Source organism: Hippoglossus stenolepis, chromosome 4, assembly GCF_022539355.2.
Source record: "Hippoglossus stenolepis isolate QCI-W04-F060 chromosome 4, HSTE1.2, whole genome shotgun sequence".
Lineage (NCBI taxonomy): Eukaryota > Metazoa > Chordata > Actinopteri > Pleuronectiformes > Pleuronectidae > Hippoglossus > Hippoglossus stenolepis.
Genome location: NC_061486.1, coordinates 17330830 through 17358605, shown reverse-complemented (window position 1 = coordinate 17358605; position 27776 = coordinate 17330830). Strand labels below are relative to the sequence as shown.

The window sequence follows — 27776 nt, the reverse complement described above, 5'->3', positions numbered from 1 at the left end:
AATTAGCAGAAATTTATTTAACAAAATCAGAATGGAGAGAAAAAACTACGCTTGACTGGGGAAAAGGCACTGCTGGGATTTGAACCCAGGATCTCCTGTTTACTAGACAGGCACTTTGACCAACTAAGCCACAGCACCACTTTATGGTGGTAAAGTTGATGTAATGACACTATATGACAGGACAAACTAGCAGAAATTATATTAACAAGATGGGAAGGAGAGAAAAACTAAGGACTGACTGAGGCACTGCTGGGATTTGAACCCAGGATCTCCTGTTTACTAGACAGGCACTTTGACCAACTAAGCCACAGCACCTCTTTATGGCAAAAGTTGATGTAATGACACTATATGACAGGACTAACTAGTAGAAATTACATTAATAAGATTGGAAAGGTACATATTTCTTGACTGGGGAAAAGGCACTGCTGGGATTTGAACCCAGGATCTCCTGTTTACTAGACAGGCACTTTGACCAACTAAGCCACAGCACCACTTTACAGTGGTAAAAATGATGTAACAACACTATATGACAGGACAAATTAGCAGAAATTTATTTAACAAAATCAGAATGGAGAGAAAAAACTACGCTTGACTGGGGAAAAGGCACTGCGGGGATTTGAACCCAGGATCTCCTGTTTACTAGACAGGCACTTTGACCAACTAAGCCACAGCACCGCTTTATAGTGGTAAAAATGATGTAACAACACTATATGACAGGACAAACTACCAGAAATTTAGTTAAAAAAATCAGAATGGAGAGAAAAAACTACGCTTGACTGGGGAAAAGGCACTGCTGGGATTTGAACCCAGGATCTCTTGTTTACTAGACAGGCACTTTGACCAACTAAGCCACAGCACCACTTTATGGTGGTAAAGTAGATGTAACAACACTATATGACAGGACAAACTAGCAGAAATTAAATTAAATAAGATTGGAGTGAAGGAACTACTCTTGACTGGGGAAAAGGCACTGCTGGGATTTGAACCCAGGATCTCCTGTTTACAAGACAGGCACTTTGACCAACTAAGCCACAGCACACTTTATGTGGTAAAACTGATGTAACAACACTATATGACAGGACAAACTAGCAGAAATTATTTTAAAAAGATCAGAATGGAGAAAAAACTACGCTTGACTGGTTAAAAGGCACTGCTGGGATTGAACCCAGGATCTCCTGTTTACTAGACAGGCACTTTGACCAACTAAGCCACAGCACCACTTGTGGTAAAGATGATGTAATAACACTATATGACAGGACAAACTAGCAGAAATTTATTTAACAAAATCAGAAGAGAGAAAAACTAAGCTTGACTGGGAAAAGGCACTGCTGGGATTTGAACCCAGGATCTCCTGTTTACTAGACAGGCACTTTGACCAACTAAGCCACAGCACCTTATAGTGGTAAAATGATGTAACAACACTATATGACAGGACAAACTACCAGAAATTTATTTTAAAATCAGAATGGAGAGAAAAACTACGCTTGACTGGGGAAAGGCACTGCTGGGATTTGAACCCAGGATCTCCTGTTTACTAGACAGGCACTTTGACCAACTAAGCCACAGCACCACTTTATGGTGGTAAAAATGATGTAATGACACTATATGACAGGACAAACTACCAGAAATTTATTTAAAAAGATGGGAATGGAGAGAATAAACTACGCTTGACTGGTTAAAAGGCGCTGCTGGGATTTGAACCCAGGATCTCCTGTTTACAAGACAGGTACTTTGACCAACTAAGCCACAGCACCACTTTATAGTGGTAAAGATGATGTAACAACACTATATGACAGGACAAACTAGCAGAAATGAATTTAACAAAATCAGAACGGAGAGAAAAAAACTACGCTTGACTGGGGAAAAGGCACTGCTGGGATTTGAACTCAGGATGTCCTGTTTATTAGACAGGCACTTTGACCAACTAAGCCACAGCACCGCTTTATAGTGGTAAAAATGATGTAACAACACTATATGACAGGACAAACTACCAGAAATTTATTTAAAAATCAGAATGGAGAGAAAAACTACGCTTGACTGGTTAAAAGGCACTGCTGGGATTTGAACCCAGGATCTCCTGTTTACAAGACAGGCACTTTCACCAACTAAGCCACAGCTCCTGTTTTGGGTGGCAAAAGTGACTGGCAACACTGTATGACAGGACAAACTAGCAGAAATTAATTTAACAAAATCAGAACGGAGAGAAAAAAACTACACTTGACTGGGGAAAAGGCACTGCTGGGATTTGAACCCAGGATCTCCTGTTTACTAGACAGGCACTTTGACCAACTAGGCCGCAGCACCACTTTATGGTGGTAAAGCTGATGTAATGACACTATATGACAGGACAAACTACCACAAATTACATTAACACGATGGGAAGGGAGAGAATAAACTAAGCTTGACTGATTAAAAGGCACTGCTGGGATTTGAACCCAGGCTCTCCTGTTTACTAGACAAGCACTTTGACCAACTAAGCCACAGCGCCACTTTATTGTGGTAAAAATGATGTAACAAAACTATATGACAGGACAAACTAGCAGAAATTTGATTAACAAAATCAGAATGGAGAGAAAAAACTACGCTTGACTGGGGAAAAGGCAGTGCTGGGATTTGAACCCAGGATCTCCTGTTTACAGAGGCCACAGCGCCTCTATACGGTGGATCCAAAATGGACAAAACGACACTATATGACAGGGCAAACCGACAGGCACTTTCCTAACACATCCCTAAAATAAGTTTTTTTCTGCTTCGGTATCTTAATACTCTAGTGAACTTGTATACTAGTAAGGGCATCTAGAACATTCACATCACCACCACTACACACAATGACACACACCAACAAACACAGATCCTCTCTGGGATTGTCAGACATGTCTAGGCTTTTCACGCTCTCATAGTTACACTGTGTAGGAGATCTCATACATAAACATGGCCGCCCAATTACCAGCTAGAAATATTTCACACCCACTATCAATCTCTTTACGGTGCTGTGTGTTTTATAAGAAGCAATGAAAAGAAACAGACCTTTCAGGTACCGCCTTGAATCGTTATTGAGCTTCAAGTGTTGTAATACCAGCGTGTTTGATAACATTAGTGTTATGACCTGTAGGAAGGGATATCATGTATTTGATGCATGACAATTCATCCATCTAGGAATAAAAGATTCTCTGTACTTCGTCTTTTTCCAGTCTTCATTCGCTGTAGCCACTGACTATTTCTCTATTTATCATTAAAATCTCTCCATACCCTTCCTCTACTTCAACATGTGTCACCCTTCCCTTCCCTAATCTCATCCCTTCCTCTTTGGCTTTCTGCAGTCGGCTTTCTAAGCTTTCTTGCCCCTTCTTTCTCCACTACTCTTTTCCTTGCTCTCTCTATCTACTGCATCACTCTGCTGCCCTAATGACACAGTGTATGTATGTTTGTATGTTTAGAAGTGTATGGTGCACGAGTCGAAAAGCAGTGTCAGCATCAGCAAAGCGAGAAAGAAAACGCCCAGGTTTTGCCGATGAGTATGTGTCTGACAGGAAACACTTAAGTGCTTGAGACTGGACATTAAGTGTATGCTGCATGTGTGTGTGTTTATCTGTTTGTGCTTGTGTGTGTGTGTGAGTGTTGAGGGCAAAGGGGGCAGTGGGTTGAAAGGCAGAGTGGAGGAATGATCAGACGTGGGAGAGCAGCTGAGATCAATGGTAGAGGACACAGACTGAGATCAGTGACAACAGGATAAGCAACATGAGTCACAGACAGAGACAGAGGCGGAGGAGGGTGGTCATGTTTTCACACTGTGTGATCACCACAAGGCATAATAAGGCAGATCATCTGCAGTTTTTACACCGAAAGACCGATGGGTGTTTGGACACTCCTTTTTAGACTAAAGACGATTGACTAGCAGTAGGCAATAAAATAAAATTACTGTAAAACTTATAATAAAGGAAATCTAACTTCTTAGTACTATACTTTCATTCATAATCCTTTTAAGACCTGGGGAAGACTTTGGAAGTGGAAGTTTATGAGACGTTTGACCAGTGAATTGGATCGAGATTCACTGAGATTCATGTTGGGAAGCAAAAATGCATGATGGGATGGATGAGTTGATATTTTTTCAGTGGTCATAACCCACAATGACATATTGATTTAGGCAAGTTATAGTCAGTATTACCACGAGACAGACCTGATGCAACACCATCACATGTCACAAAAACCTTTATTCCCCAGCTGCTGAAGCAAATCTGAATAGAAAAATGGTATTGAAACTATTTGGGAGCATAAACCTTTGGCTTTAATTGAAAATATTTGTCTTTTGCCGAATGTTCCTCAGCACTTTTAACAGGAAATACTGTATATGCAACCAACTATCACTTCAGTAAAATAAATGATTCATTGCTTAAAATACATGCAACATTTACCAAAACATGCTTCAAACGTCATTGTTTGTATACTTTGCCTGTGGATAAACTATTAGCTATATTAGAAAATCCTTTCTGCTTTTTACAATTCAGTTTTATTTACTGATTCAAATCTACACTTAAAACTATTTAAGCATGATGCAAGACATACAACTGTCAATGCTCCAATGTTGAGTAGAAAATATCTTCTTATTCAGCAGAAGTAAGAGTCAGTGAGTATATGAAAACATAAATTTGTGCAAGGTTAATAACTATTTAAGAGGCTTGCCTATTTTTATAGTTATGGTGTGTATGCGTGTGTGTTTGTGTGTGTGCGCTCGCGCATGTCTTTGTTTAGTTATGAGGGGCAATTTAGGTTAAATACAATCATTGTGAGGACTTTTTGACGTTATGAGGACATTTGGCTGGTCCTCACAATTTCAAAGACTTAGTTTTAGGGTTAGGGTTAGAATTAGGTTTAGGTTAGGGTAAGGATTAGGTATTTAGTTGTGATGGTTAGGGTTGGGGGATAGGGAGTCCTCACAACTATAGTGAGACGTGCATGTGTGTGTGTGTGTGTGTCTGTCTGTCTGTGTGTGCATGTGTGTGTGTTGAGGCAGACATAAGAGTATGGGGGATTTACTGGATTGAGGACACCAACTTGACTCCTTGAGTCCACCAATTTGTCATCGTTTTCTCCTCTCTCTCTTTCTCTCTTTCTCTCTCATAAATAAGAGAAGTCCAGCAGATTAAATACACCCTTTCTTGTCTTTCTGTCTTTCTTTATTTCTATTTTCTTTTACATTTGCCAACACATAGACTGAATACAGAATATCAACAGAAACATGTGTGTGTGTGTGTGTGTGCGTGCGTGCGTGCGTGCGTGCGTGCGTGCGTGCGTGCGTGCGTGCGTGTGTGTGTGTGTGAGTGTCACTGTATGTGTGTGTGTAGTTTGATTAAAACCAGTCTGTGGATTAATTAGGGTAAATAACCTCAGAGCAGCTTTTGGGATTTAAGTGTTAAAACCTACTGTAGGCTTTACGCAGGAAAGTGTGTGACTTTGTGTGTGTTTCATTACATGGCCACACAATTCTTCTCCTACTGGTTCCAGCTATTTTAAAGATGTCTTTTTTTGGAGGCTATTTAGTCGTCATGACATTAGTACCTTCTAGCACCTTAGCCAAGTGAAATAAGTCTATATAAACAGTTGCAGAGGTTAAGTTACACTCCAATTCCATTAAAAGTGTGTTTTCACATGGACAATGTACATTAATTGGCATTACTGTTAATGTCCTACAGTTTGAGTCCATTTATTGTATGTCTGCTGGTATAAGTGCAGTAATTAACTCTGGTTGTTAGGGACACAAAAAGTGATTTTTTGCTGTGAAAATCATCGCTGATACAACACAGTCAGTGGAGGATGCATTTGTTTAAAATGGCTGCAGTTTGACAAGTCCTGTTCAATATAATGGGCATAGTTGTAAATCTATTTTTTTTAATCAAATGATTAATAGTTTTTTTATTTCTAAAAAGACGAATGTCTCTAAATGTCTGGCCAACAGATTTAAACTAGACAAAAAATATTAAGGTTTACAATGATGTGAAACAGCAAAACAACAACTCCTCACACTGCAGGAGCTGGAACCTGGACAATTGCTGCCATTGTTTTTCTGTTGATCAACTAATGAATTGATAATTTCACATCAAGTTCTGACAGACAGCAAAAGAAATTCTAGCAGAACCCCACAGATGCTTTTCAATATAAATCATCCTTCTTCCTTTTCAAGAAACAGATGTGTTTTTCCTCTTTAACTCCACTAGAATGTGCCATAAGAAATAACTACAAAACATTTAAGGCAATAGAGGAGCATACTGAGAAATAGGATGCAGGCAGCATCTTCCAACCACGAGGATGACAAAGTCAATTTGGAGATCTTTGCCCAGTAGCATGTAACTCCATCCCTCACAGACGGAAAGAACCAAAACGTTGTGGCCACATATGCCTAACTGGCTCTCCCCCTGTCCCACAAGTGAGACCAGGACCTTGTTCTCTCCCTGAAAGCCAACAGCAACAAGGCAATCTGCTCTCAAACAGCTGGAGCTGCCCCCCCCCCTCCACAGAGTGAAAAAAGAAAATAAGAGAAAGTGAAGTCTGAGGTGGAGAAAGCGTGAAAACGAGAAACAGGGAGAAAGACAGTGATTGAAGCAGAGAGTACTGGAGAGTTTGCTGTCATGAATAATCAATGCTTAGTCAACACAGAAGATGAGAGCGTGTAAAGGAACCAGGGTTTCCTCCCGCTGCAAAATCCAAAAGGGACAACTGCCAGACCTACACACATCACGAGTAAACACAGCAGAGAAAGAGAACAGCAAGATGAGAAAAGAGACTGATTTAAAAAAAAAGAGTCAGAGCAAAAGAGAAAAAGGAACTGAGGGAGAAGGAAAAGATGACAGAGGGAGATATGGTTTGAAATTTGGAAAATGAGAAAGCAAGGGAGTAAGAAAAATAGTTGAAGAGCAGGAAGAGGGCAGCAGGAAATTCCTTCGTCATTTTCCCAACCCTTTGTCCCTCTCAAAAAAATGAAATATGACAAGACCCCTCCTCCTTTTTTCTCTCTCATGCCAATCCTCCCTGACTCATTAGTTCTTCTCTCTCGCTTTTTGTACTCGGTTGTGTTCATGCGGGCAGTCAAAAAAGATGACTGGATTTCATAGAGTCTGGCAGCTGGACAGCGTATTCCTCCATTCTTTTGCAGTGGACGAGAACAAGATAGTGTCAGTACAACTGGGGCTGTGCAATATGAATATATATATATATATAGTCAGTTTCTTTCACATGGCACAGATGCAGACAGGAGGTTTGTAAGAAGGCAACACAAATAAACATGGAGGAGAGTGAACCTCACACAGAACAAGGGAATTCCAAACAGGAGACTCATTCATACCTCATGTCTTCCAGCAGGTCACATTCAGTCTGGTGTTTAAAGTGCAGTCTTGTCATCTGCTCCGTGTGTGTGTTTTTCAGCTCCTGTGTCACTTTGACCTGGGGGTAACAAAAAGGCATATCAGGTAACGGATTTGTCATTTCTTCACCCCTCTGCTCTGCAAACATGTTGTTTCTCTCACGGCTCACATTCATCAATAGAGAAAAACCACCATTACTACATTTCATCTGATATATATTTATAGAATATCAATAATGAGCTATGAAATCAGATTTCATTTGTGATTTTGGTTATCATAGTAGAGCTAAAATGTTCATGGTCATAAAGAGCTGAGAGAATGATGAATATCTACTTGCCTGAAGGTCATGAACACATTAACAATTAATAATGATCTTTTTCTTTCTCAATGGCCACATCAACCACCCCTAGTAGGAATAAATGTTGCATGAAGTCACCAAAAGTCACACACCAATGTGACACAGACAGTAACATTATCCAACCAGATAATGACAAAATAATCTGTTGATAGGGCTGGACAAAATGGCCAAAAATGTGATCAAGATAAAAAATATGAATCAATATCAATAATCACAATAAATTTCCTATTAATATTTATTTTAAGTTTGACTGAGTTTTGCTGCTGAGTGAAGGTTGTGGTTTTAAACTCTCCTTTATGAGCCGAGAATGACAAACTTGATAAACAGCAAAACATTTTACAAATCTGAGGTCAATCAATTATGTGTTATACATCCTCACTGTGTTTACACTAAGCGTAAGCAATATATCGAAATGCTGGACCTTTTATTTTGGATATATACCAATTGATGAAAATTATATTTCAATAGTTATTGCTATTGTTTTATTGACCAATCCTATCTGTTGATTATCTTTTGATAAATTGTTCAGACTTTAAAATGTTAAAAACAGTATGACCTTAGATTCTCAGTGGATTGAGCGTCCAACATTACGTCCAGAACTCAAAGAGATTGTATTCAAAATCATATAAAACACAGAAAAGCACTGAATCCTCACATATATGTGACATTTTTCTCTGATTAAATTACTTAAATAATTGAAAGATAATCAAAATTGTAGCTAATTCATTTTCACTCGCAATAATGAGCTTGTGATTCATTAGTATCATAAGTGGATTTCAGCAGTGTCAACCAACTCTACTTCCGCTAGGCTCACTGAATGTACAAAAAATCTAAAACATTCTGTTTATGGTAATCTTTATTCCTGACTACTTTTACTGATTAAATCAGTTTCAGTCACAAAGGAGTTGATGGAGATAAAGACAAAGTCATTGATGGATTTATTTTTCAGCTTTGACAGGTTGGATTTTGGTAGAAGCAGCTAACACAAGTTCTGATTGTTTTGTACTTGAAGTAGATCTTCTCAGCTCCTGAATCACTGTGGCCCACACACGCACACACTCACACACACACACGATTTGAACTCCATTAATGTACCTATCTGCCAATCATCTGTCATCTATCTTGAGTGTGCTCAGCTCTAGCGCACCTGAAAAGAACACACACACACACACACACACACACACACACACACACACTCCCATCAGTAATCCATCAACGTTAACAATCAGCATCAGGGTTTTGTCAGACTTTTGGCTGGGGGAGGCGACTCACAGCGAGTCCATGCCTTTCAGGAAAAGATGCAAATTCTATCACTTCATACATGAACTAATTTGGGTGGTCACTGGTCAGACCAGGGGGTATAACATTTTCTCCTTAAATGGTCTTGTGTAGAAACAGACAAAGAGCTCACCAATCAACACACACTACACACACACACCTCCTGCCAACACACAGAGTCACTCTGAAGGTCATTGTGTATTGTCGAGTGAATTCCATTAGCTATTCACCAGCGCAACAGTGGGCAAATTCATGACTGTTCTGTTCAAACAAAACAAACAACAACGCAAAACATGCACAAACACACACACACACACACACACACACACACACACACACACACACACACACACACACACACACACACCACTGCACAGCTCCTCTCTTTCATGTGCTGTCTCTGAAGATAAGGAGGAGGGAGTGGTTCATTACGTTATCGGGCCAAAATGACTTCACTTGATTTCACCTTCCACCACTCGCAGCAAAACACAGGAAGAGAGGTGGAAAGGGGGAAGAGAAATGGATGACAGGGAGACAGAGGAGATAAAGTGAAACTAGGAGTGGTTGAGGGGAGGTTGTGTTTGAGAGAAGGGGGGAGAATTAGAAGTGTGAGTAAGGAGTAAGGAGAGAGAGAATTGAAAATGGTGAGCCTGAGAAAGATGACAGCGAAAAGATTGGATATAGAGAAGTTAATCATGAGGAAAGAGAAATTCAGAATATTAGAGTGATGTTACAAGAAAAGGCTTCACCTAGTGTAGTTCTCAGTGTTAAAGTATCATAGGCAGGTCTATGATACTGCAAAGAAGTTGGTGTGTGTCATGTAACCTAATCAGTTGTATGCATATGTTATGGTTTAAATGTGCACATGAGAGAATAATAATGAGGAACTGCGATTAGCTAACGATGAGAAAACAGCATCAAGATGAATGATTAGGTTTATCCCAACATCAAGAAGGAAAAGAAGCGGAAGCAGGTTTGTCTCCAACGATATATAATGTTTCCACTAGTGTGGAGTACTGTGCTGGTAGTAAAACCATAATGATATCACACTGGCAATGAAATTAACTCAATGAATGGTTTGATTGGTTTTCTCCATTCAAAAAGAAGGACTACTAACTGCTGGAGTCAGATGCACGCCTGTCTACAAACCAATCAATGTCAAGTAAAGGTAGACGCAGCCCATGTATGTGATGACAACAGGACCTATGTCAGCCATGTAAAAGTCTTAAATGCGCGCTCTCATTTGCAATTTGAAACCAAAATGAACCAGATCAAATGTAAACACTGAACATTGGTCCAGACTTTCAGGTGTGAGGATGCCCTGAGATTCATATTGTCATTCTGTTTCTAAAAGGGACTAAATAATAATACAAAAAAATCAATACAGCAGATCCCCAAAATAGAGCTTCTCTAATCAAATATCAACATCATAATAGTAATGGAACAGTTTATGGAAAGTTTTCCAGCTGCATCATACTGAAGTGTTTATTTGTTGTGTCTTCCTCCCTGCATGTGTAAGGTAATGCAGATTATGAAGAAGAATTAACTGGATAAAAAAACGTATATATTAACATAATATGTCAAAAGGGGAAATGTTTTGCCTCTTTTTTACCTCCTCGGCACCCATCTTTAATTTAAATCACATTTAACAGATGCATTAGTCAGATGAGCTCAGTCTATAGGTAGATGCACCGAGACACAGACAAAACACTTAAGGGGCCGTATGTGTTGCACCGGGAGAGAAATTATTAGCCTCCAACAGCCAAATACTGATGCACTCTGATGCTGTGGTGCTGAGTGTGCCAGCCTTACTGGCAGGGGGTAAAACATCAGTGTTTTCACAGCAAAGTGAACGGAGAGACGCCGACAGCTGACAAATGAGATCTTACTAAATGAATACGACCTCAATGGTGCACTTGATCACAGACGGTGGAAGGAGACAGTCAAAGTGGCCTCTATGGCCTCTATAATGAAAGGATCTGTTGAAGTGTGTGTGTGTTTTAAAGACGTGACATGACATGTTCAAGGCCAGTGCGTGTGTGTGTGTGTGTGTGTGTGTGTGTGTGTGTGTGTGTGAAGAAAGAACTCAGAGCATAAATGGCACTGGGGGAATATGTGGTAATTAAGAGAAAACTGTGCAGAGGTTCACAGCAGGGTAATTGGCTCTCATGCATCTATTTCAGGACAACACACACACTCACACACACACACACTCATAGACACCAATGGACCAGCAACTTCAACACATACACACAAGGTACCAAGCTATAGGGGACTGTGGTCTTTTCTCAGCCCATACAGAATCAATAAATCAGCATCAGACATGGCTCTGCCAGCATGTCTCCTCTGTGTGAGTGTGTGTGTGTGTGTGTGTGTGTGTGTGTGTGTGTGTGTGTGTGTGTGTGTGTGTGTGTGTGTGTGTGTGTGTGTGTCCAGGTATAACTAAAGTTATGGGGACCTAAATTAGGTTACACAGTGATGTTATGGTGACTGAACAAAAAGTAAGTCTGCGTAATTAATTAGTAATTAAATGGATTTACAAGTGAAGACATTTTTTAAGGTCAGGTTAGTTTAAGTTAGATTAGGTTATGGTTAAATTGAGGTTAGGTTAGAGTTAGGGTCGGGGTTAGGGTTAGGCAAGTAGTAAATATGGTTAAGATTAAGAGTAAGTGTCCAGGGAATCACTGCAAATCAGGGTTAGTATGTGATGTTTGTGTGTGTGTGTGTGTGTGTGTGTGTGTGTGTGTGTGTGTGTGTGTGTGTGTGTGATGTGATGTGATGTGACCGTGGATGAAGTGAAGGTCTTTCCTTCAGACGTGGAGCATCACATCGTGGAGCAACAGACAGACAGCTTTTGTTGTGTATGTCTGAGGGACTGCTGTCACATATAAATGAGCTAACACACATGCTACACTACAAATACACTGAGGACTGCTAGCTAAAACCCTAATGACACACGCAAAGGTGTCAAAGCAATAAGATATTGTTAAATTGAAAGTTATGTGCATTAAAGGACATCACGCGATATGATATTTAGACACTGACATGCTTTGTATAAAACGCCTCATGCTAGCCCACCTAGCGGTTTGTAGCTAACGTTATTTGACGTCTGGGCAGATGCATGTTAATGTCACTAACCAAGCTAGCAAACGCTGCTAATGTAAGCTAGCAAGTGTCTTCACTCCCCTTTTATTTGTGTATGTATGTATGTGTGTGTGTGTGTGTGTGTGTGTGTGCGCGTGTGTGTTTGCGTGCGTGTGTATGCGTGCGTGCGTGTGTGTGTGTGTGTCTCAGGTTACCACACAGTTATCTGTCATTGTCCGCACAGCCCAGCTCCAAACATAACGGACCCCGCAGATCACTCACCTTCCTCGGCGGCGGCTGCATGTTGGAGTCTGGACATGAATGGTCCGAGATGTATTCTAATGTAATTCCAAGAGCAGATCCCCAAAAAGAGAAGAAAAAACCCAGTGTGAGGGGGTCTAATGGTTTTTTTTGTTTGTTTGTTTCCCCCCCTCCAACAAAAACATGAAAAAAATAAATCCTCCCCTCCTCCTGACGACAGGGAGGGAAGAAGAGTTTTTTTAGATGAGTACCCCGGCGGCCATGATTGATGATAAATGGCTCGTTTGTGGCTCGGAGCGGAGACACTGGTGTTAGTGGAGGAGGAGGAGGAGGCGGACTGGTGTTGAACTGTGTTGTGGAGCAGACAGGCGGAGAGAAAAGCAGGGGAGGAAGTGATGGAGGAGGAGGAGGAGGAGGGTATTAACGGGGATCCCCTTCAGCTGCTTAGTCCGACGGCGCCCCCGTGCGGCAGAGAACGGGGCAGCGCTAGGGTCTGCGTTCGAAAACATCAGGTGTCGACACGCATCCTTTATTTGTTCCGCCTTTTTGTTGAGTGTTTTAAATCAAATATAACGGCAGGAAGGATGGCAGCTAAAAAATAAGGAATGTGGCTATTTACCCAGAAGCATCACTGTGCAGCTCGAGGAGCCTGGTACAGGAGGCTGCATCCTGCAGACCTGCATAGCAACAAGAATCCGCAGTCGATCCAAGAGAAATCGATCAGGACGGAAAAACTGACTCTTGCCTTTCTCAAACAATAATAGATAAAAAATGTTGATATGTGACATGTGACGATGAAATTGCGAAATTGTCCTCATAGCTTCTAATTTAGTTTCATTGTTTCCTGTAGAATGATCCATTCAATTGTCAAAATCTGTCAGACATACACTTATTTATTTATTTAATTTAATTCTACTTTATTGCAGATGAAAAAGGTCCATATGTATATAAAAACAAGTACAAACAACAACATATAAATGTCATCATAGCAGCTCATAAATTTAAATTTGTTAATTTATTATTAAAACACATGGCATTTGTTTCAGTGTCTCCAGAAACAATAGGAATAATAATAATAAAAAAATAATAATTAAAATTACTCCAGAATACGTACATTTTCACCACTTTCTAATTTTCTGCAAACTTTGGTAACGATTTGAGCATGTTAAAGCCCTCATTTGCCTGAAAAAAAAATTATAATAATAATAATCCTTACAATTTCAATAGGGCCTCCCACTGTTCGGTGCTCCGGCCCTAATAATAATAATAATAATAACTTTATTTATATAGCACTTATCTAAACAAGGTTGCCAAGTGCTTCACACAAAAATACATGGTAAAATGAAGGAATGAATTGTAATAAAAGGTATTCAGTTCCCAACAATGACAGACCCAACAGTTCCCACAATGAACAAGCACTTTGGCGACTGTGGCTTTTATTTGCATAGGGTGGGCAAACAATCGGTTTGTAAATAAACGTATAAATAGAGCAAAAAACAATCTTATGCATTTAAATATAATTCTATTTGTGGACTAATGGGAGAGAGATCAGGAACATCACATTTGAACTCTGTCAGACTAGTTAAAATGTTAAAAGCCGAACCTGAGGTACGCTCAGTAGATCAGACGTCATTACCTCTATGCCTTTTTTAAACTAAAGTAAATACCTACTCTCATAGGCAGCAGAGTCAGGAGCTGTCATATTTGAGAAAGAACTGAAATTGTGGTTGCAATAAAAGTAAGATAAAAGGAATAAAGGAGTTCAAATAATACAGTAGTAATACCCTGTGACACTCCATCGAGGCTCAGTTCAGGCCATTACGGAAACATTTGTCAAATCATTTAATCGACTCATTCATTTTGGCATAAAATTCCTCAAGACCGCATGGAAAGTAGGAACAGGCCACAAACATCTGACTTGCACTGGCCCCTCTTGGCAGCTCAAGAGATTAATACATAGACAGTTTTCAAAAGACATTTAAAATAGCAATATCAGTAGACGATGGATGGATGGATAGATGGTTGAACGGATGAACGGATGTTTCGCCTCAAACCAAGAGGCTTCTTCAGTTCTAACTCTGGGTCACTACCTGTGTTGAGACTTGTTATGTTAAACAGGAAGTTAGTGAGTCGTTAGGTCCTCTGAGTCAAAGTATGAATGGTTGTTGATACCCACCCTGCTATTGTGTGAGTCATCAAGAATCACAAGCAAGTCCAGTTGTCGATGTACACTACAGATTCTGAAGAAAACATGACCTGGATGACTGAGAATCTCTACAGATAACTTCCTAGATAGATTTGATCTGTCAGGGACAACAAATTGTTACATGGTTGGCAAAAAAAAGAAATAATAGCTATATTAGCCTATTTTTTATTATTGAGAATTATTTTTTGGTCAGACAGACACAAGTAGCAGGAAGGGGCACCAGTATTTAACTTCACACATCTTACGTGCTACAGCCAAGGTTAAGGTTAAGGGCCATGTAATCATTAATACTCAGAGTTTGTGGAGTAGGTAAGACATTAAGTGTTCTTTCTCACCTTTCCTCTCATTTTAAAATAACAAACACACAGATTCAAACACATGCACACAAACACTCACACACACACAAACCTACATTCAGGGAAAACACACACATCTCCAAACACCCACACATATAACTTTTGACCAGTGGCAAATGGCTGTCGATCATTGTGGGATCATATTGTGTTTGTCAGGACTCAACTGGGATCCTTGTGATTTATGATTTCTCTTATGAATTGGTTTAGGAGCATCTGTGTCCCTTTGGCCATACAAAGGTAAGAAAGGGTTTATAGTAGAAGTACTAAATACACTACATGGCCTATCTATATTCAATGGGTGGTAGAATTGGTCTAGAAATAAAATTATATTAAATGCGTAAGATTGTTTTTTTGTTTGCCCACCCTATGAAAATTTAAATTACAGAGACAAATAAAGAGTGATCGCTGATGGTTAAAAATACCATATTACATCTAACAGATTCTAAACTATGTATAAGTAGATTGACGTTTTTTGAGTTTGCCTAACTTAAAAAGTATAAATATTTGAACAGTCAAGTCTGAGGTCAGCCTTGTTTTTACTCACTGTTCATTTGACTAGCAGTTAACAGTGGAGCCTCAGGCCTAGCTTCCTGCTCTCGGTACATACAGGCTACAGCTTGTGTGACAAGCACACGCCTCCAGACGTTTCTCACTCACTCAAATAAGTACGGTACACATTCAGCCACAAACTTCACACTCAGGTACACACATCCACTCCTAAGAATGAGGACAGACTGTTCAGGATGGTCAACACAGGACAGTCTGTGAAGGGCAAAATCATTTGTGTGAGTAATTTTGACACCTCTAGGGTTTTTGTCTATGGTAGTATATTTCAGTGTGAATATACGTATAACAAAAGAAAAATGTTTCATTACTGCTGAACTTTAAGTGTGGTATGTGCACACACGGTGAGGAGAATGCGCGGGACTATACAAAGGGGGCCTCTCTTTCTTATGTCTGTTATCTGTTAAATTCAACCTGCAGCTGTTTTGAAGAGGGGGAGAAAAAAAAGTGGAGCGAACGGGAGTCTGCAGAGTGAGCGAGAGGCATTGTTTTCCATGAGGAGAAAATAATGTCAGAGAGAAAAGAGAAAATAAGAGAGAGCGTTGGATGACTCATGAAGTGAGAAACAAGTTAGTCTTGCATCTACTGTCCAAACTGCATGTGGAGTTGTTATAAAGACGTCAGTGGAGTGAGATTTTGTGATTGGATTGAGCTTGAGTTTGCTGGTAAACATAATTACAGGGTGAATGGAGAGAAAATGGGCTGAGGTTACAGTATAGGCAGCAATGTAACATGCATTCCAGTGAGTGAAACAAAGAGCAAGGTTTAACTGGGTCAATTCAGAGTCTGGTTTGAGTTAAAAAGTGATCGTGAGACTCTGGAAAACGTGGACGTGCACAGAGCCAGAATGATCTGCTGTTTTCCTGCATGAGAACATGAGAGAGAAAAAAACTAAATTTGCTGCCGATCAAGTGCGTTTGTATTTTGTCTGACTATGCTTCAGCTCATATGTGTGTCAAAGATCTGGTTTTCTATAGGGGGGGATTACTAGACAGTAAGCTAATACAGTTTGTTTTGCAGAGGTATGAAGATGTTGTGAAACCTGTCAGACCAGGTGGTGGAACAGTACAATGAAAAAGGAACAATTGTTTCCTCAACTTAAAGATTACTTCAATTGGTAACAAAGAAATTAATTAACTTTGTTCAAATTAAAGTTAACAGGTTATATCATCATTATTGAACTAAAATGAACTTGAATTTCAGATGAAAAAACGAATTATTGTAAGTGTTAATTACTCATCATTTCAAGTTGATGAAACAATTTTCTTTTTTCAGAAAATTCACACAATTTAATTAGGTTTTTCATAATTAAAGATGTCAATTTAATTTATCAACTTTAATTTGAACAAACTTTAATCATTTCTATGTTACCAATTGAAATATTATTTTAAAGATGGTTTAACAACTGTTTCAGTGTATTCAGAGTATATATGTCTCTATATCACAGTCAAAATCTAGCTCTATTTATACATTTATTTAAAAACCGATTCATGTATTTATCAGTTAAAGGAGGTTTGGGATTTTATTTTAGGCTCTTAACATGAATTAGTGTAAGTTAATACTTCTTAATTTATTGTATTTTATTTATCCTGTTTATGGTACTTTTTATTGTTTTTATAATAATTATGATAGCTTTTAAAATGTATTTGACTTTATTGCTTTGTCAACTTTATTTATCAGTTTTGTCTTATTCTTGGCTCATTAGTCAATTGTGAATTTCCTCTTCTCTTCTGTCATAATTCTTCTCTCATCTACTCAACCACCCACTTCAGAAAGAAAAAGACAATTAAAGGAAATCAGCATTAAAACAATTATCTCTCTGTAAAATTAAATAAAAAACCAGATGCCTCAAGCTATAAACTGGATTGGGCAAAATCACAATGGCCAAGGAAATGATTCTTCAGCACAGCATGGCTTAAGGGCTCTGCTAAGAAACGTTGAGGAATAATGTGGTACGGGTCGGGGAAGAACTCACCTTCTTTAACATTAGGAAATAGGAAGTTTTTCAACATTTTCACAATTCTCCCACAAAATAATTCATAGAACTTGATTTAAGAAAATCAGGCATGTTTAGAGAACTGATATCTATGAGTGTGTGCAGTTTGGTGCAGCTTGATTGACTTTAAGGGGACTTCTAATGCTGAGCGTTTCCTGTGCTGTTTGTTTAATTGCATTATTTCAACTATTCACCAGGTCTTTTATTGATTTTTTTATTTTATTTTCGTTTACTGTGAAGCACTTTGCAACTGTGTTCTAAAAATTATATGTAAATAAAGTTTTAAAATCATGATGATTATAATTATAATTTTTTTATTGTAGTTATTTCCATTATTGTGATTATCTACTTTTCATTATACTTATTCACATGATCTTTTCTGCATCTTTGAACTTATCTTTTCCTCAGGTGTTCCCACAACCAAGATGGCCACCTTTGACAACAACAGCAACACAAACCAAACCAGAGGCTACGGTGCCTCGTACTGTCAATTCAATGAAGATTTTAAATACATTCTCCTGCCTGTGAGCTATGCCCTGGTCTTTGTGATCGGCCTGGTGCTGAACACCACAGCGTTGTATGTGATTGTGTTCCGCACAAAGCGCTGGAATCCATCCACCATCTATATGTTCAACCTGACCATGTGTGACACTCTCTACATCTTCACCCTGCCCTTCCTCATCTACTACTACGCCGACGAGAACGATTGGCCCTTCAGTGAACCCTTTTGCAAAGTGATACGCTTCCTGTTTTATTCCAACTTATACGGTACAGCCCCTGCACAATACAGAAAAATATGGCTAGACATGGGATATCTCAAAGTTATGGCAGCATTATACAATATAGCACATTGTAGAATCATCATACTTAATATGGGTTAAATAAAATAAAACACACATTTCTTTTAAACAATAAAATATAACTAAGTCAACACATTTTTAATGATAATCACTAATCACTCTCTCTGGTAGGTTCCATATTGTTTCTGTGCTGTATCAGTCTGCATCGCTTCATTGGAATCTGTTATCCAGTCCACTCCCTGTACTGGGTCAGCGCTCGTCGGGCTCGCCTGGTGTCTGTGGCAGTGTGGGCCTTTGTGTTACTCTGCCAGGCTCCTGTTCTCTACTTCTCAAGAACAAGGTGATTCTTCTTTTGTCTTTCTTTCTTTCTTTCTTTCTTTCTTTCTTTCTTTCTTTCTTTCTTTCTTTAACTAATAACCCTGTTTATTGTGTTGAAGGTGGTTCTAATTGTGTTTATTAGATGTTGATTTTTTGACACAACTTCTCAAAGAAGTATTTTATTTTAGGTTGCCTTGATTGCACAGTTCGATGAGCAACCACCCTGCTACCTAGTATGTTTACATCTTACCTCCTTTCTTTCACCACTCCTTTCTTCTTCTGTGGTTCAGTGCCAAACATGAATTTAATCATCCTAATCTACTGTCATCTGTTATCTCCTCTGCCAGGGATGTGGCCACTGAGCGGATCTGCTACGACACCACCAGCCCAGAGCTGTTTGACGACTTCCTGGTGTACAGCTCTGTGGTGTCAGTGTTCATGTTCGCCCTGCCCTTCATGGTGGTGATGGTGTGCTACGGCCTTATGGTGCGGAAGCTTCGGGAGCCAAGCTGGGGGTCTTCAGGTGGGGAGGGAAGGGAGAGGGGAGGTCTGGCGGCCCAGCGGTCCAAGCAGAAGTCAGTGAAGATGATTATCATCGTGCTGGCAATGTTCATGCTCTGCTTCCTCCCTTTCCACCTCACCAGGAGTCTGTACTACTCCTTCAGGTACCTGAGGCAGTCCAACCCAGCACAGGTGAGGACAAACACACATTTACAAGACAAGGTAAGACTAGATTAGACAAAGCAAGACATGACAAGGTTAGGCAAGACAAGACAAGACTAGACTAGGTTTGAATAGTCTGTATATGACCACTCAAAGCAGCTGGCAGTACAGGCTATTGTCATTCACAGATTCACAAACAAACATTCAAACAGCACTTTTTCTATGAGGGGGAATTCAGGTTTCAGTATCTTGCTGATGGGGGACAGATGGGGGACACATGGGGGACCTTCTGGTTAGAGGACGACCACTATACCCCCTCAGCCACAGCTGACTAGACTAGACTAAGCGAGACAAGACAAGGCTAGACAAGACTAGGCTAGGCTAGGATAGACTGGATAAGACTAGACTAGACCAGACCAGACTAGACCAGACTAGACTTGATTAGATAAGGCTAGGCTAGGCTAGGCTAGGCTAGGCAAGACTAGATAGAATAGTCGGACAAGTCTAGACTAGACTAGACTAGACAAAACAAAACTAGACTAGATACATTTAGACTAGACTAGACTAGATTAGACAACGAGACTAAACTACATTAGATACGACTAGAATAGACTAGACTATAGACTTAAGATGTGTTATAATGGCATGAAAAGCTCAGTGTGTCACATTTTATATGTTTTTACATATGTATATATTATATGTTCACCAGCTCAGCTGTAGTTGGCTTGAGGCCTCCAGTATTGCCTACAAGGTGACCCGACCTTTGGCCAGTGCCAACAGCTGCGTGGACCCCATCCTTTACTTCCTGGCTGGGCAGGACGTCCGCAGTAACCTCACAAAGAAGATCAGATCAAAACATGCAGGTGTGAGCCAGTTCTCGACGACACAAATCTGACCCAGCACCTCAATGTGTCTTGGTAAACATGTAAAAAGTTGCAGGGACTGTGCTCATGACACCTCATCAGTGCAACTTTCAATGTTCAGCAAGCACAAGACCTCTGAGTGTCAGGTCTTTATGAAGAAGCAAATGTTAAATCCTATATTTTATTCTTTAAGCAATTATGAATGTTGTTTTTCATCAGGAGTTTAATTTATATTGATACAAATATACTGTAAATGGGTGCTCATCCTTAGAAATGTCACAGAATGTAAAGAAAAACCAAAGCACTTACTGTTCTTTTTAAATAATTGAAGGACTTTAGTTGTGCGAGTTCAAACACTCTGCATTGGGATTTCTGTCATCACCCGGCAGAAAATCTATGCTCAGGATGAGTTATGACGACGAAAGGTTGTAAATAAATCATGTAGTGCATTCCTGACTTGACTCATCTGAGCCACATGTATCAGATACTGCATGTCTGTGTTCCCTTGTCAGACACTCCCTGCCCTTTAAGGCTTGTTAGGAAAATTTTAATGAACATGTGCCAATTTAGTATCATGTGTCATGCAGCAATTATTTCAATCTAGATGCCTTTATGTGTGTGGAATATTTTCTTCTCACATAACAGCTGAGTAAGTATCACAATAATTCTGCCAAACATTCTCTGCACAGGCTGATTTCCTTTATTTATTCTGTAAAATCTCAGATTATTTCTACAGTGCAACCTCTGAGCAGCATAACCTGAAACCAGAGCAGTTTGCTGTGACGTCAGTCTGTCAGTTATGAATTTGGAAAGTGCAATTTGTGGGAAGAGCAAGTACCACTCAGTAATCGCTCTGGTGTTGGCCACACCTCATTTACGTTATCAGGGGTCCCTTTTCATTTAATGTATACAAGTCCACAACTAGGGGGAGACACTGGTTAACAAATAAGACAGGATGTTGCTTATGAGGCTTTGGTCTCAACCATAGACTGTATACAAAGAGGTCCCAACTCAATTTTTGAAGCAAGTTCTTAAACAAACACACACACAAACAACTCTGTCAACAACAAAAGCACAAAAAACAAGTGTGTAAAATACATCCCTTCTTTATTTCAAGAGTAAAAACATCATACAGAATAATGTCATCATATAAACACAATCTAAAAAGTTGATGAAATGAAATGTTTTTTTATTCCTTCCTACTCGCCAGCTTGGAGACATTTAATAAGAAACCTAACAGAAGTAAAAAGAAATCAAATAAAAAACATGGAACTGTAACTGTAATATTTATCATAACATAAGATAATGTGAAAATAAGCACCTAAAAAAACCTCTATGAATATAGTGCACTCTTTAAAACCCATGAGGATGTAAATTAAAGCCAAGACTTTGAAGCATCTCGACCACTAATCCTCTGCAGCCAAGGTTGATTTAATGAAACTATAAAGAAGGATAACGCATCTCTGTGTGTATGTTTATTTATGTGGGAGTCGTTACTTAACTGAGGTTGGGTTATGTGCACAGAAAAGCATTTCACTAAAATGTTGCAGCCAAATGGTGAAAAGATAAAACTGAACTGAATTAACATCTTGATTTGGTTTTATCTGCACTGTGGTGTGTGAGGAGTTTGCCAGGTTTTGATTGGTGGATTACAAATGTCACTCACTGGTGCCGTCTTTACCTTGACATGAGATCTAGTATATCACCCATACATATACTAAAAATTATAAAATCCAGGTATGGTCCGTTTCTTGATACCCACCCATATTTACATATGTACATCGATTTACATGTTCTATTCTACAGATCTGAGCTTAATACACGTCGTACTTATTTTGCCCTAAGAGTGAAAGGCTGTATCTTGTTATTGGGAAGCAGATGCTGTGATGCAGTATCAGGGGGCCCCTCTAAAACATAATTTGGCCTCTGATCACGTATCCTCATGGTCCTGCATCTAGTCTAAGAGGTTAAAAGTCACATACATTACTATTAATGCTGATTGTGGGTGGGTGTACATTGCAGAACAAATGGTTTTCAAACTCTCTGATGTTCAATAAGTCCAAGTGAAGTGAGCTCCTTCTACATTCAACATCCTCAAGGTCTGAAACTTTCACTCACCTGCACTTTCTATGTGAGCAGGAGCAAGAGAAGCTAAATCACAGAACTTGTAAAAAATATCTAAAACTTTGAAATCATATTGCGTTTTACAACAGTTCCTCTTCATAATACTTTCTGTGGTGCGACTGGATTCTGTAATCAAGTGTCATGTGATGGACAAACCTTCAAACTCAAACTTGATGTTTCCTTTCTTTTTTCTTTACACACCTCTGAATGAATTTGGTTACTCTCACTACTGTTTGAGTTTCTTGTAGTAAAATACTGTGTGTTTGTCTCCATGTAGACTATGTGTCGTGTATGTTTTAATCCCCAGGTCAATTTCTTTTCATGGAATTGCAAATACAGGGACTGACGGTGACTTTGTTTCTTATACAAACTTCCACTCTTTGTTTTCTCATCCCTCCATCTAGTGTCACTTGTTGATTAATTCTTCACTTCACGAGAAATAAATATATCCACTGATCGAGCCTTTGCAACTGCGGATTAGGACAGTGAAGCGGCTTCAGTTGATCTACTTTTTATGTAGTAATAAATACATGAATGTTTCTCTTCTTGCATAAATAGACATGACGTCTTCCAGCAGGAGGTGGTTCTTGTAGTTTCTTGGTGTCAGTTGCGTTAAACAACACCCTCCTCCCCGTGCTGTGAAGTCGTCAGAAGATGATGAGGTCATCTTCAGCGAGGTAGCTTCATCGTACACCGTCTTTCTCTGTCTCATCATCTGAAGGAGATAGGGAGGTACAAGGAGGACCTGATGGACAGAAGGAGTGAAACAAAGGTTCCAAAGATTAATAAAAAAGACTAATAGATTTCCACTAATCTCATTAGTTCTCAATGAACAAATTGATAATTTTCACATTAGGCAGTGACCAAGTGATGATTATTAAGATGCTGACTCAGCTCTGACTAAGCTCGGAGTACAGGCACATGACACCAGGCAACTAACTCAACCATACTGTCGTAATAATTTAATTTCACAGTAAAACAGACGAACGGACACAACAATGGTCTAAAACCATTAAGCTCTTATGATCAGCAGAAATAGAGAGAACAAGGGATGGAGAGAGATTGTACCTCCAGATGCCAGATGATGAAGAGGAGAAGTGTTTCCCACCAAACAGTGAGTTTCTCTGCTTCTCTGTTTCTTGGGATGATGTCTTGGTTTCCATGGTGACAGGTTGCTGCTCAAGAATCTGAGCAACTTGAAATCTGTGAATTGAGCAGAAAATATAATCAATGTTACACTCAGATAACATGATATAATGGTCATAATCATAACTGCCAACATAACACACTGTTACAGATGTTGGCATCTGTCTGAGAGTTGCTCTATTTTTTCAGGGTTTGAAACCAGCTCATGTTTCTGTGTAGATTTAGTTATAATAAATAATAAAAAATTACAGTTTACATAAAATGTAAACTGTAACTAACAATCAAATGAGTGTGGTGGAGTAAAAAGCACAATATTTACCTCTGAAATTAAATACAGAGTGGTAGAATGTAAAGTTGTAGAAAATTGAATAATAGAATAATAATAAAATAAATGCAGTGAGTTTAATTCCACCACTGTTTTTTAATTTGGGATACTAACAGTTGTTTTTTAACTTTATCTTAACAAAGTGAAAAGTAACAATATATTAACATTACATGTGTCATGTTGTATGTTGAGTATGACAATATGAGTCTCACCTCCCCACAGACAACACTGTCAGCTCTCCCTCCTTCTTCTCCTTCACTTCAGTCACTTCTACTTTTTCATTTAAAGTATTTGGCACGACAGTTGGGGAATGGTGCGTGTCAAGACACACTCCCCCCAGCAGGGGGGTCTTCTGCTGGTCGGTGGATGTGTCCAGGGAGGGCAGGATGAGGGTCTGCGGGGGCTTCAGTGGATCTTTGAGGGAATCCAGAGGAGGTATGAGAACAGCGGGCCATTTTCTCTGAGCGCAACGGGTGCAGCGGTAGCCGTGTTTGGGGGCCAGGCCCGAGAGGCCGGAGATGGTGTGGAGGTGGGACTGATGGGGGCAGAGTCTGGGGAGGGAGCAGAACGTGGACAGGGGAGACAGCATGGGAAACCTGGGAGAAGGAGGAGAGAGAGTGAGCAGGGGGTTAGTCACATTTAAAAAAAATGTCATGTCAGCAAAGACAAACTGTGAAATACCATGGAAATTCAAATACTTTGGTCATCCGTAAATCACAAAATAAAGTGAAATAAGGTGACTCAGTGACATTTAAACCTGGAATAGGCAATATTGATGAAGCACAGTGAGGAGGTATATCACATAATTGATCGACCTCAGATTTGTAAAATGTTTTTGAGTGTTAATCAAGTGTTTGTCATTCTCATATATTCATAAATAAGAGTTCACAACCTTCACTCAGGAGCAAAAATCCATCTTTAAACTGAAAACAAATAATAATGTGACATTTATTGTGATAATTATTAATATCGACTGAATTTTTATCTTGATATCTTTGGCCATATCGCCCAGCCCTATCGATCTCGTTATTAATTCAGGTAATAAAAAGTGAGGCTGCAATATTGCCTCTTTTGCTTACATGTGTAAATGTAAAATAAATTGAAACACTGCACATGGTCACCCTGTGCTCTTTAGTTTCTGTTGTTTCGTTGTTCTTTTGTGCAGAAAAAAAAGAGAGCAAAAGAGATGAATACAGCTCTGTGACCCTGTTGTACTAGTGAGTGACCTGTAGTGACCCCAGATAACTTCTGCACAACACACACAAACAAACACACACACAGATAAAGAGAGAATGTTCTCGAATGTTAAGCTCACATGTTTCAGCAGGCTCATAGAGCCAGAGGCCCCTGAGACCTCTCTCTATTGTACATGTGGCATACACACATACTCAAGTGCATTGGATCCAGTTACCATTACATCATATAAGGAGATGAGATGAACTTTAAGGACTCTGCTGGAGGAGCTGGCTCAGTGCAGAGAACACACAGTACAAATGATTCCTGTGTGTGTCCATCCCAGACAGTGGAGTTAAAACCACAGCACACTGGTGGAGACTGTGGTCAACATCTGTGTGTTACTGGACTTGTTAGATTGACTTGAGCGGTGTTAATGACAGCGACGCACAACCCATGTTCCAGCCACAACTACACATGGTCATGTAAACTGTGTGACTTTAAGCTGTAAGTGTTTGAGCCTCATGACTCAACCGACAGCGGTTACAACGATGTGAGACGTCCACTTCAGACATGTGGGGGTGAGTCAGGTACACGGCCTGATGTCAACTACATGGAGCTAATGTTATACACCACCTTTAAAGAGGTAAAAAAGATGTAGTAAGTAGATATCTCGTTCTAAACATTCTGCTATTCACACAACCAAATACACATACGTAGATTTGTATCTACTTGGTTTCAGGGTTAGGGTTAGAATTGGGTTTAGGTTAGGTTAAGGGTTAGGGTTAGGCATTTAGTTTGGATGGTTAGGGTAAGGGGCTAGGGAATGCATTATGCCAATGAGTGTCCTCACTAAGATAGCTGTACAAACGTGTGTGCGTGTGCGGTCTCATACTTGATTGAGGATCCTTTGCTCAAGGCCATCTGTTTGCTCTCGTACTCAAGCAGCAGCTCCTCCAGTGCAGCAGCATTTTCTGAAACACACACACATATAAATACTCCATCAGTAATTATGTTTAGTGATAGTCAATAACTTTTTTGCTGAAGGTAATACTGTAAATTCCTGTTTGAAGGAATGTGATTTAAGATCATATTAAAGGTTTATAAACAATGTTTATCTTTGCACTTTTTGGCATCTGATTGGCTAAAGGGCTGGAGAGTCCTGGGCTATTTTGGCCATTTTTGAAAGCCTTTGATTTTGCCTTTATACACCCAATTAAAACATGATTACATTGTAAATGCTTGTTTTGTTGTTGTTCAGCACAACATTGCCTATATGACCAGACAATTCATTTTCACTTAGTATACAGAATATATCAAGATATTAAACCCAACAACACAACACATGGTGTGATTTGATCACAGCTTACAGTATTACTCCACCGAGTCATATGCTTGTTTTGCGATGTGGAAACAAACTGGAAATAATTTTCAGTTATTAACAGTAGAAATGTGTTGTTGGAAACTATTACTAACTGATTAATATATCGACGTCTCAACAGCTACATTTACTTTGAACCTGTTGAATCAGCCTCTGTCCAATAAGTAAATCAAAATGTTTTTGAAGATTCATAGTTGATGCGAGTATAGAATTAAGCTAAGAAAATACTAACTTTAGTTTTATTGTCTAGAAATAGATGTTTTTGTACTTTTCACAGTGTTGCTGTCTGCAGTTCCCTTTTCTCAAAGTCTAACTCCAACCATCAACCTGGCATGGAGAGACAAAGAGCTGCTGAGTCTGCAGCAATAAAGACGCGTCCTTGGTTGTGTGTGACGACTCGTGTTCCCTTCTAAACCCACAAGGGATGACATGACTCTGACCACGAGCTCCTACAGAGGGTGACATCACTGTTGGTAGTTACTGGACACGTACCTTTCTTTTCAGTGATGAGGCGAACGAGGACACTGATGGTGTCTTCATTGAGGTCGTCAGATATGTAGGGAGTGTTACCTAGTGCAAGGAAACAGAGAAAATTAACCTCTATTAATTGGTGTTTATAGCTGAGTGGATATGTGTACTGTTAGGGGTATTTACTGTATGTGCAGATTGACTGATGAGTTTGTTTTAAAGCGCCATGTTCCCAGCTTCTCTCCGAGTCGTCAGAAAGACAATCAGGAGAAACATTGTTAGAGTTGCAGAGCCAACAGCACAGTTCACACGGTGCATGTCGCTGCTGGGACACCGTGCCGCGCCGCACGATGGGACTGATAGGGATGGATGTGGATCACTGAACAGCAAAGAATAGATACGCCTCCATGGCAACCCCTGTTACCATCCCATAATAGCACGGCACAGTGAGGCAGCTGAGACAGAGGAGAGCGATGAGGACGTTGGGGGATCTGGAATAGCTCAGTCAGCGATCACACTCCATTCAGCGCTTTAGGAGCACACAGAGTTGTGTGTGTGTGTGTGTCTGTGTGTGAGTGTCTGTTATACCAGACCCCCAATGCCAGGAGACTTTATGTGTCTGTGAATTAAAGAACAAAACGTGACTGTATAGATTTGTGTGTCTGTGTGTGAGAGTGTGTGTTATACCAGCCCCCCAATGCCAGGTGACTTTGTGTGTCTGTGAATTGAAGAACAAAACGTGACTGTAGATTTGTGTGTGTGTGTGTGTGTGTGTGTTTGTGTGTGTGTTATGCTGTTGTTGTCTCCACAGTGGCTGTTGCTAAGTGAGCATCTTCATCACACTGAGATCTCGTCTATTTATTGTCAGCCACGTTGAGGCAGCAGCACTTTATAATTGTTTTTGCTTGATCTTTTTGTTTTATCTTTTACAATTCGTCATGATGCCTTTTACATTTTATGTGGAGTACTTTGAATTGCCTTGTTGTTGAAATGTGATAAACTTTCCTTGTTTTCAGATAGGTTTCTTCAGTTTGAGCTGTTTGACCACGCGCACGTT

General features: G+C 39.7%; 3 protein-coding genes and 2 non-coding genes across 11 annotated transcripts in view; 1 reads left to right on the top strand and 4 right to left on the bottom strand.

The window, feature by feature from the left end:
• Nucleotides 1-12693, bottom strand: part of LOC118106171 (F-BAR and double SH3 domains protein 2) — a 146620-nt gene extending 133927 nt beyond the window's left edge. For 4 of the 5 annotated variants that reach the window (XM_035154495.2, XM_035154496.2, XM_035154498.2 and 1 more), the window contains exons 1-2: nucleotides 12358-12693; nucleotides 7337-7434 (exon numbers count right to left, since the gene is read on the bottom strand). In XM_035154495.2, the coding sequence (XP_035010386.1) occupies nucleotides 7337-7434; nucleotides 12358-12378 (119 nt within the window). In that variant the 5' untranslated portion in view covers nucleotides 12379-12693. Of the gene's footprint in view, nucleotides 1-7336; nucleotides 7435-8808; nucleotides 8861-12357 lie in introns of all 5 variants that reach the window. The other variant, XM_035154497.2, reaches the window with a different exon arrangement.
• Nucleotides 1681-1754, bottom strand: trnat-ugu. The gene has a single exon. It is a non-coding gene; the product is annotated as a tRNA-Thr (tRNA).
• Nucleotides 2415-2488, bottom strand: trnat-agu. The gene has a single exon. It is a non-coding gene; the product is annotated as a tRNA-Thr (tRNA).
• Nucleotides 7234-21687, top strand: LOC118106173 (P2Y purinoceptor 2). Of its 2 annotated transcripts, none has more exons than XM_035154503.2 (5): nucleotides 7234-7460; nucleotides 17867-18226; nucleotides 18430-18598; nucleotides 18924-19269; nucleotides 19949-21687. In XM_035154503.2, exons 2-5 carry the CDS (start codon nucleotides 17884-17886, stop codon nucleotides 20132-20134), a joined length of 1044 nt encoding a protein of 347 aa, XP_035010394.1. In that variant the 5' UTR covers nucleotides 7234-7460; nucleotides 17867-17883; the 3' UTR covers nucleotides 20135-21687. The 2 variants fall into 2 exon arrangements, with proteins under 2 accessions (XP_035010394.1, XP_035010393.1); XM_035154502.2 differs by lacking the exon at nucleotides 7234-7460 and adding an exon at nucleotides 15550-15683.
• relt (RELT TNF receptor) overlaps nucleotides 21193-27776 on the bottom strand; it is a 25507-nt gene continuing 18923 nt past the window's right edge. For both annotated transcript variants that reach the window (XM_035154500.2, XM_035154501.2), the window contains exons 7-11: nucleotides 26744-26821; nucleotides 25766-25844; nucleotides 23910-24293; nucleotides 23295-23429; nucleotides 21193-22971 (exon numbers count right to left, since the gene is read on the bottom strand). In XM_035154500.2, the coding sequence (XP_035010391.1) occupies nucleotides 22938-22971; nucleotides 23295-23429; nucleotides 23910-24293; nucleotides 25766-25844; nucleotides 26744-26821 (710 nt within the window). In that variant the 3' untranslated portion in view covers nucleotides 21193-22937. The remainder of the gene's footprint in view (nucleotides 22972-23294; nucleotides 23430-23909; nucleotides 24294-25765; nucleotides 25845-26743; nucleotides 26822-27776) is intronic.